The 10,855-nt window shown below is 36.8% G+C and overlaps 1 protein-coding gene across 1 annotated transcript; it reads left to right on the top strand.

Moving 5' to 3' along the window:
- Positions 1-7: 7 nt before the first annotated feature.
- On the top strand, positions 8-8,844 carry LOC145718557 (butyrophilin subfamily 1 member A1-like). The gene is made up of 3 exons (XM_081810060.1): positions 8-225; positions 6,252-6,533; positions 8,666-8,844. The coding sequence occupies exons 1-3, from the start codon at positions 48-50 to the stop codon at positions 8,842-8,844; spliced, it is 639 nt and encodes a 212-aa protein (XP_081666186.1). The 5' UTR covers positions 8-47.
- Positions 8,845-10,855: the final 2,011 nt, after the last annotated feature.

The raw sequence follows: 10,855 nt of genomic DNA, 5'->3' as shown, positions 1-10,855 counted from the left end.
ATGATCCTTTTGGCCTGGTGCACCGTTATAGTACTTCCCAGAATGATATGGAAGAGCAGAGGCCAGAGTACCAAGGGAGGACAGAGTTCCTGAAGGAGAATATTACCAGAGGGCATGTTGCCCTAAGGATCCATCCCATCCAACCTTCAGATGGAGGGGAGTATGCATGTTTCTTTGAAAGCTCCACATACTACAATGATGAAAAATTCAAAGTGTTGGTCACAAGTGAGTCTCTGCAATGAAAACTCTTACACAAATTTTATTATGTTTACATCAACAGTCTGAAGTATCTGTGTATATGGGTAGAGGTGGCTAAATCTATACAAATACTATGATGTAATGCCTAGAAAGTTAAATATGTAAAACCGATTAATCAATCCATCCCAACATTCTTTGGCTGTAGTAAAAATACGTTTGCATCTTTTTTCTGCCAACATCATTACTTTGAAGGAAAGAAAGAACAGGGGTTATAGTAGGTACTATCTCAGCAGAGTCCCAGGAATGTATCTTAGTCTCTATTTAGAAACACAGAAGGAACTAAACAGAGGCAGCAAGAATCTCACCAGCCTGCTACCAGGCTACGTTTTCTGCACCTTGCTGCTGCCCACTCTGGCAACGGTCCAGTCAGATGCGATGTTGCTGACTCTCAGTATAACATCCTTGTTTGTTCAGATCCCTGCATAATCTGTCCCCTTAAATCTCACTCCCTCTCAGATATTTTCCACAAACAAAACAAAACAACAAAAACAAACAAACAAAAAAACTATACTGCCAGAATAAAAGGTTAGGATTCTAATTCAACCATACACTGAGACTTAATCAGCATTTTCTCTATAAACATTGTAAGGCCTTAGACTGAGTTCAGATGATGAGTTTCTGTATCACCTCCTTATAATGTATATTAAGAGAAACTAACCCAATCCATCAGATGGAGCCAATAATATTGACCTTCCTCCCAAAGGCAGGAAAATCTTCTCCTCCAGGACTCCCTAACCTGTTTGCAAATGTTCCTGCCTCCTGTTTAGTGACAATTCTGCATATGCTCTAAGTAATCCTTTATCCACATTTATATAATAAATGGTGGGTACTATATAATTCTTCATAAAATAAAGGGGGCTACTGTGAAGAGACTTGCTTGCAAGATTTAAACACTTTTTTGAGTCAAAGTTTTTGTTGCCAGACACTTTGATCCATACATCCCCTAATAGTATTTCTGCTGAGTCAAGGAAAGAATAGTTACCTCTTTCTGAGATTCCTTCCTGGGTTTAGAGAAATCTGCATCTTTCTTTAAATTTTATTTATTTATTTGAGAGAGAGAGACAGAGATAGTGACAGCACAAATGGGGAGGAGAGGGAGAAGCAGGTTTCCCCCTGAACAGGGAGCCCAAGGCAGGGTTGGATCCTAGGACCCTGGGATCATGACCTGAGCTGAAGGCAGATGCTTATCCAAGTGAACCACCCAGATGTCCCAGAAAATCTGCATCTTTAGGAAAGTATACTGGAGTTCCTCACTGAGATTTACCTTTAGAGCAAGGATCATTCACTCTACTGTGGTAACTTCTGAAGCAATCCAAGTGTTGGACATCCACTTCTAGAAGTTCTACAGACATTTCCTAAACCTTGGGTAAGCTCTTATCAAGGGCTTTGAATTTGAGAGCCAGTTGCTACTGTTGCTTCTTCAATGAACAACATGTCATTTTTTCAGGGTCATCTCAATTTTATCTCAGACTTACTTGTTCTTTGTACAGTTATCCTATCACTAAATAGAAAACAACTTTCTACTATCCTTCTATTTTACCCCATTCTCCTTAGAAGAATGCATTTCCAATCTTGAAGCTATTGCCACTAAACTCTGACATTGATTTTCTGCATGAGTTTATCAGCTCCAACAATGGTTCATTGATACACTTCTAGAATCTACTTTATAATCCCTATATCTTGTAGATAAGGTTATCTGATACATCCTTGATTTTTCCAAATCATAAATTCAAGGGAAGTTGTATTGGTTACCCAAGGACAATTTTTTTTAAATAAAATGAAGATAAAGCCTATGGTGATCTTCTTAATTTGCACTGTGGACATATATTACATCAATAGCCATGAATTCCACCCACCTTTTTACTACACCCATAAGTTCCCACAATATCCAAAGAAATTTGCTTCATGCTTTCATGTTCCCTGTGGGCAAAAGAAACATCTGGACTTTATATTCCAACTAAGTACAATACTTGCAGATGCAACCATTCACAGTGCACTCATGCGATGCATTCCAAATTAATGAGAAGAGATGTATTTTCAAATTCTTAGGAAATTGTATCTCCCTCTGGCTTAAAAAACATAAACTTGTATATAAATATTGACATAATAAGTGATCACAAATATGTTCTGAATAATCCAGATGGTTTTAAAAAAAAGACTTCTGTGCTCCCTAAATATAGGGGGTTGTACTTTAAATGTTTTCCAAGTGGGCTGTTTTTTGCTACAATTTTTTGATTATGTGGGAGCTATCTCATTTTGTACCTACTAACCTTAGTCATTATAAATCAGGAATATAAAGTGCTATGCTGATTTAATGCTCTCACCTCCTCCAGGTGAATTATTTATGACCTTGTGTTGTTCTTCCTGGGTTGGATTCACTTGTGTCCAACACCTATACCCAATGAAAAGTAGTGTCAATGTGTGGCATTAGAAGTTTTCATCTCTTCCAGACTCTTCCAGAGTCCTTGATGTTCTCTAGCTGGAAACCTTAGGTTTTCTTCTGATTCCCTTAGTTACTGTAATTTCTGGGGTGCCTGGGTGGCTCAGTCAGTTAAGTGTCTGCCTTAGGCTCAGGTTATGATCCCAGGGTCCTGGGATGGAGTCCTGCATCAGAGTCCTTGCTCAGTGGGGAGCCTGCTTCTTCCACTCCTCCCCAATTGTGCTCTCTGTCGCTATCTCTTCTCTCTTTCTCCAATAAATAAATAAAATCTTAAAAAATTACTGTTATTTCTGGCATGAATTTCTTTAATCCATTTCTCCCTTCTGGAAGAGTGATATTTGCCCCAGGATGAGTAACCAGTTTCTGATAAAGATGCAGTCTCTGCAGACAGCTCCACAGTTGTACACTGTCTCCTAAAGAAAAGATTCTTCAATACCTTTAGTCAAAACAAAACCAACTCTTTCCCTGTGCTATTTAAATATCCAGGAGAGTGTGGGTAATATAATTTCTGCGAAACCCGGAACCTCAGTAAACACCAACATTAAATTCTACTTAAAATCAATTGCCCTCTACTATCTAAGTAATTTGACACTCACAAGATGCAGGTAAGCAAATCCATCAATTAATAGCTATTAGGGCAACCACAAGTATAGCCTGCAAACACACCAAAATATTTTCTAAGAGATAAGAAATAAAATTGAATGCCTGATACTAGGTGGCATAATCAGATAGTCTCATAAGGATGGACACTATAGATTTTCTCTCCCTGCCCTGGCCATAGGACAATGAAAATCCAAGACACTTAAATGGGTAAAGAATGTATTCAGGTCAGCCTGTGCTCTGTCAGAAACCAACCAGACCTCAAGTATGCCAGTTTGAAACCCACAGTAATAGGACAACCATCATGACCTGGTTTCTTCTCCTGCTGGCAATCTTTTCTCCACTTTGACCCCTCAGTTTTGACTTGATAATGCAAATTAGGTCATTAATAGCTAACACCACACTTGGAATACATGTTTTAAACCTCTGAAATTATCCATACACCCCACTCCTAATTCCCACTCCTATTATTAATTGATGGTGTATCCAGAGGTTGTGTTTTCCCTTAGCCCACACATTTAATAAGGTAAATAGGATGGCATAATTTGAAGTACAACATCACTCCTCTTCCTCCAGAAAATCAGATACTAATGAAATATTTATCATGTTTCTACAAAAAGCTGATAAATATAATTTTGTTTTTAGAAAATACCCACCCATAATACCATTTCCCTTCAACTCTTAGAAGGTAGCCTGAATACATGAAATGCAATGGGATGGCCTTTCATATTGAAAGATCCCAGCCAAAACAAAAAACAAAAACAAAAACATCTTTTCTTTGTATTCTTTATTGATTAACTCTTTAAGATGAATAATATTTATTTATTTATTTATTTATTTATTTATTTATTTATTTATTTCAGCCCAGTAAGCAGTTTATATGAAGCAATCGTTATACCAATCATATGACTTGAGACACTTTTTATCCTTGTTTTATGAAAGGGGGATGAGGCACAGAGTGATTGGGTCATTAGTTACACTGGGTCACTGATTCCAGCGAGTACAAAAGTAACCTTTGACTCTAGAGCTTATCCTCATAACCATGCTCTACTGAGCATCTCAAAGCTATTGCATTCTGAGAGTAACATTTATCAGTACCAGCACTGGGGGGCACCACTGTGCCAACGAGGTCATCACTGGTGTGGCATGCTATTAACTACCTCCTCTGGTGTTTGTCAGGGTCTGGCCATCCATGCAACATCAGATGACATTAGATAATTTTCCTTCACCAACCTAATAGAAGGACTGCCTTAACAAATTACTACAAATGGGCTGGCCTAAAAACAACAGAAATGTATCTTCTCACAGTTCTGGAGGCCAGAGTCCACAATCAATTTGTCATCAAGATTATGGTCCCAGGGAAACATCTGAGGGGAGTGCTTCCTTGCCTCTTCCAGCTTCTGGTAGCCCCGGCATGCCTTGGCTTGTGCTGAGATCTTTCCATTCTCTGCCTCCATCTTCACAGGGTCACTTTCCTGTGTCTCTGTGTCCAAATTTCTTTCTGTTCATATAGACCACATTCCCTTTGGATTAGGACCCACCCTAATCCAGTATATTTTCCACTTCACTAATTACATGTACAAAATGGTATCCAAATAAGGGCACAGATATTGAAGGTTAGGACTTGAACATATCTTTTCAGAAGATATAATTCAAACCAAAACAAGGATAATTTGATCCCTGTAATTTGATCTTTTTGTTGTTGTTGTTATAGATTGTATTAGTTACTGTACATAACACTGTGTGGAATGCTGCATACTATTCACTGAACTTCCAAAGACAGTTGCTTAAACCAGAGCTTCTTTTCTCTGAGTTAAAGGCAGAAGGGAGCACAGAACTGAAAGAATGGCTAGACACTGTCAGGTTCACACATTTCTTATCTTGATGTTTTGCTATATCCACATAATCCACTTTTGAAGATGACTCACAGACACTCTGTATGCTCCAGCCCTTGAGAAGAGAGAAAGAGTGAAGGAAAAGGTGTACCTCCTTCCTTTGAAGGAAATATTCTAGAAGGCATGCACATCATTTTCATTTCAAACACTTCCACCAGCATATCAAAGTCACTCCTAATTGTAAGGGGGATTGGAACAAGCACTCTTAGCCTGGGCTAACATATCCACAGTTAAAACTTATATTGTTCCCCAAAGTTCCCCATTGTACCATCCAAAATGGTAGCTACTAGCCACATGTTACATTGAAATTTAAACTTAGTTGAAATAAATTTAATTGATTAAAATATGAATTTCAGTTCCTAACAATATTCAGGTGCTCAGTAGTCACCCATACCTAGTTATTTGGAGCACATTGATGTTGGTATCATTCCCAAAATTATAAAAGTTCTTACTTAAAATAACATTTTGGGGCACCTGGATGGCTCAGGTGTTTAAGTGTCTGGCTCAAGTCATGACCTCAGTGTCCTGGGAAGGAGCCCTACATCAAGTTCCCAGCTCAGTGGGAAATCTGCTTGTACTACTCCCTCTGCCCCTCCTCCTGCTTGTGTTCTTTGTCTCTCTCTGTCTCAAATAAATAAATAAAATCTTTAAAAAAAAAGTACTTCTTTAGAATTAGGGATTAAAGATATTTGGAGAATGACTAACAATTTGTCACAGATAACCACTAACTGATGTGTGCCTTTTACTTTAGAGGCTGCAAATAAATTGATAGAGTGTTCTTCTACCCAAATTTATGAATTATCAGATAAAATAATCAGTTATGTTTCAAAGGCGAGAGAGGAAAAAGAAACCAATAAAGACATGCTGGCATATGGATACTTCTTAAATGTTGATACAGCTGATTTGTTTTCTACAAAATTCTTTGTGACTAGTTGTTTTTCTAACCTCCAATTTTATAAATAAGAAAACTGAGTTTCCTAAGAAACTAATTAAAATGTAAAATGGCAACAAAACTCTTGGAGAAGTGTAATTTCTCTGTCTCTCTTTGGCTATTCTAGGCTCAGGTATGGCTCCTCATGTACACATTGAGCATGGAAATAGGCAGGAAATTAAGTTGACCTGCACATCCACCAGGTGGTATCCAGAGCCTGAGCTGCGATGGAGGGATCATCAAGGACTGCACTTGATGCCAGCCTCTGAGACAAAGACAATAGAAGAAAATGGACTGTTTCGTGTGGAATCATCTCTCACAGTGGACAAAAGTTCAACAGCAAATGTGTCCTGTGTTGTAAGGAACCTAATACTCAATGTGGAGAAGGAAGTGCATGTTTCCGTGGCAGGTCAGTTCCCTCCAAAGTCTGTATCTTGAGATATCACTGCTATTTGAGAAGATCTTACTGACAAAGACCTATGACTGACAGACCTAGAAGAATGTTCTAGTTTATCCATTTGTAACTCTTAATGTGGAGAACTTGTAAAAATTCATATTTGGTCTTGTTTTTTATTTCTTTTTGTGATAGAAATGTCATTGTCCTACTTTATAAAAATGAGGAACTGAGGAATTTGAGGAATCTTTCAAAGTTCCTCCTAAACTTCTCCTGATCCACTGCCTGGGGAAAGCCACTTTTCACAACTTGGTGTTTTCTCCCATCTGTCCAATCGAATTTGAATCCTGGTAGGGCCATTTCCCAGCTTCATGATCTTGGTTAAGTACTGAGCTCCCTGTGCTCAGTTCCCATCTGTTACACATGGGTAATATTAGGGTCTACCTCATGAAATTGTTATTAGTATTAACGAAAATAATTAATATCACAGGCAGAGAACAGCTCAGACATTCCAGTCTACTCTTTATGCCTACCCAAAGTGATCTTTCAAATAAATAGTTTGCCCAAATGATATCCTCCAGCTTCCCGTCTATGCAACTGTCTTTATTTGAAGTATTACAGCCTTTCAACAACACTCTTTATCCCTTGACCTTTCGTATCTCTCCAGCTTCATCTTTCATCCCTCTCTTCCTTGTTTCCAATGCCTCCTACCTCACATTAATTTTCTGAACATATTCAACCATGCAATACCCCTTGTAGACTGTTACTGACACAATTGTTTCATTTTCCTGTCACTAAGAGTTTCTTACTGGCCCCTCAATACTAACCTAATCCTCCCAGGATGTGGTCTTCAACCCATTCTGTGTTAAGTGCCCTCTTTATGCATACATTGTTGTGATTATATGTTTCACTATTTCCTCAGATAGAATAATAAACTCTGGAGGACACTATATCTTATTTATTTTATGTCCCCATTACTTAGAAAAATGCTGAGCTCTATTTTTCTACAATGGATAAAAATTTGTATGACCTTTTATCAACAAGAAAAGTGTCATCTGTGTAATATTTTAATTTGGGAAGTCACAATGGTTTAAGATAATTAGAAAGAGGAATTGAGGTTGGAAATGTGAATGAAACAAACATGGAAACCAGAATAGAGGATCTTTGTTTGTTTGTTTTTTCCAATTATCTTAGTAAAACAAAGTTAGAAAAGGTGAAATGAACAGTCTCTTACTTAGGCTTTTATTGTGAAAAAATAAGTTGAATTATATAAGAGGAAATCATGAGTTGGGGCAATATTACAAGACTCTTGAAAATCTGAATGTAAGAGATAAAATATATTAAAGTTTTTTTATACTTATATATTTGAATTCATCAATTAAAAACTACACAGACATCTTGTTGAGATCTTAAATGATGGTAGTCCTTGAATAAGAGTGTCCTTGGTGCCTCTTTTGGAAAACATTAAAATAGAAAAATATCAAAATGATAGTCAATTTTGCTGCTTTAAATTGCTAGCTGACAGATATCTCATAAGAAATTTTGAATTGAAATAAATCTCTGTCTCTAGAATCTAGAACATGAATCCCATTTGGCTTATTATCCAAGATGTCAAAATTTCTCCTTTAATCTTTAGAGAAGCCCCACAGGCCTCTCACTCATTGGCATATTGTCAAGCTCACATATATGTTTATGTAGAAAATAACCGGATAGAAAGGATGCATGGAAAAGTCAGTTTGGGGAACTGTAGGAGAAAGAAGAGAAAGGATGAAAATAAATAGTTAATTGTATTTGTAGATTTTTTATTATGAGATAATTATCTGTCACAAATATAGTAGTATTAATGTTTGTTAAATCTTAATTGTGGATACATGGATGTCTGATGCATTATTTGTATGTTTATTGCATATTAAAACATGTGATGATTTATAAAATAAACCTTCTGAATCTTGATACATTAGGAACAAGAAAGGAAACAGAGCATCTTTAGCATTCCTGAATTCTGTAGAATTGCAAGGAGAGATAGGTGAGAGAATTTGTGCCATTCCTAGCAACGTCTCCTAAAAGAAAACATTTTGGATTTGTTCCCAGCAGCCAAGTCATTGATGCCAACCTGGATACTAAGTGAGACAATCTCTATTTTTCAGATGCCTTGTTCCCTAAGGACTGTCCTTGGACAGTGGGGTTGGTCATTATCCTGTTTCTCCTGGCCGTTGCTACAATCATCATTGTTCTACTTGTGTGTGCTAGAAAAGCCAAAGGTAAAAAAAAAAAAAAAAAAAAAAAAAAAAGAATGGGGCATTGGTTTCATTTGTGGAAGAATTAGAGAATAATAGTAACAAAAAATTATAAATGGTGCGTAAGAGGTCTTTAGCCTTTTAAGTTGGGGACAAGAAAACCTGAACAGAAAAAATAATTTCATCTACATACTCATGGCTCTGCATGTTTGTCAGAAAATTGAGGTTGTCTGGTCAAGGTCAATTATATCATCAAGAAGAAAAAAAAATACACTTGTTTTGTTTGTGACCTGACACTTAAATTTGAGGGTTTAGAAACTAGATTACTTATTTGTTTGTTTTGTTATGTTCTTCTTTATTCATCCAGAGATAATCAAATTCTCTGTGACATAATTTATTACCTGAAATCTTAGTTTAGCATTAGGATGGGATTTTTGGTATCAGAATGCAGGTATTCTCTAATTTTTGGGGGGGGGGGATATGCAATCAAGAGCAGTATCCAGAACATTTCTTCATGGGCCATGACTGCCTGTGACTACCTTTCTCCAGTCCCTGGCAGGGGATGGGGGGGACGTCTCTAAGAGAGCCTGTTTCTCTGTGATCTAACTTGATAACTTTCTCTAAGTAGGACTGGCTACCCACAGCCTGTAGCACTTCTGTACTTCATTTTTCAATGTGTCCAATGATAACTTTAAACAAATGTTTTCTTCAGAACTAATGTTGGTGCTACAGATAGCCCTATGTAGCTATTCCGGTAGAACCAAGATGTGTTTCTATTTAGTTTTTCTCCATTGATTGAATTTCCAGTATCTTGAGGGCTACTTTCCTGCCAACATGATTTACCTCAACTAGTGTTGAAAAGAATTAGAGTAATCAAAGGTAAAGCTAAAAATACCAAACAACAACAAAAAACATATGGTGAAGAATTGTGTTAAAGTTCTACTCTCATCACCTCCCAGTTCATGCAATCAATATACTTCATACCTCTAAATTTATGTACAACATAGAACCCTCAAAATGTCCAATAGTGTCTATTTGGTCAAAATGAAAAAAGATCATTTTTAATTCTCTTTAAGATTTTTATTATTTATTTATTTACTTACTTACTTATTTAGAGTGTCTTGAGGGGGGAGGGGCAGAGGGAGAGAGAGAGAATCTCCAGCAGACTCCATACTGAGTGTGGAGCCAAACTCAGGGCTCAATCTCAGGACCTTGAGATCATGACCTGAGCCAAAATCAAGAGTTGGACACTTAACTAAGCCACTCCTGAAAAAGATAGTTTTTCAGAAATGTAGGAAATATATTTTTCAAGGAAGAAAAGGAGTATTTATCAGCTAAAGCATAGTATATCAAAACATTAGGACATTATTGGGAATTGTTTGAAAAAATTGACCAAATTTCTAATTATTTGGAAAATTTACCTAAGTTTGCAATTCTAGTGCCATGGCTCATTATCAATCAACCAATTGAATCATTGACTACACTGGAATTAAAATGGAAAACTTAATAAAAAATGTATAGTTAATAACCAAGATTATGTTAGTTTCAGGTGTACAATATCATGATTCCACAACTCTGTATATTATGCTTTCTTTGTTCACCACAAGTGTAGCTACCATCTCTCACTACACAACTGTTACAATACCAGAGACTATATTCCCTGTGTTGTACCTTTCATCCACAAGATTAATTCATTTCATAACTGGAAGCCTGTACCTCCCACTCCCTTTCATCCCCTTGCCCCCCACTCCTGCAACCACCAGTGTGTTCTCTGTATTTATGGGTCTGGTTCTGCTTTTTTGTTTGTTTGTTTGTTTTGTTTTGTTTTTAACATTCCACATATAAGTGCAACCATATGGTTTTGTTTTTGTCTGAAATCTCACTTCCCATAATACCCTCTAGGTTCATCCATGTTGCTGCAAATGGCAAGGTCTTTCTTTGGCTGCATTATATTATTCACACATATTATTTATTCATTCATCTGTGCAAGGACACTTAGTTTGCTTTCATATCTTGGATATTATAAATAATACTGAAATAAAAATAGTGGAGCATATATGTTTTTGAATTAGTGATTCCAGTTTTGGGGGAGTAAATATC

The sequence above is a fragment of the Leptonychotes weddellii genome, unplaced genomic scaffold, assembly GCF_054177405.1.
Source record: "Leptonychotes weddellii isolate Sample4059 unplaced genomic scaffold, ASM5417740v2 HiC_scaffold_1758, whole genome shotgun sequence".
Lineage (NCBI taxonomy): Eukaryota > Metazoa > Chordata > Mammalia > Carnivora > Phocidae > Leptonychotes > Leptonychotes weddellii.
This window is presented reverse-complemented; position numbering and strand designations above follow the sequence as displayed.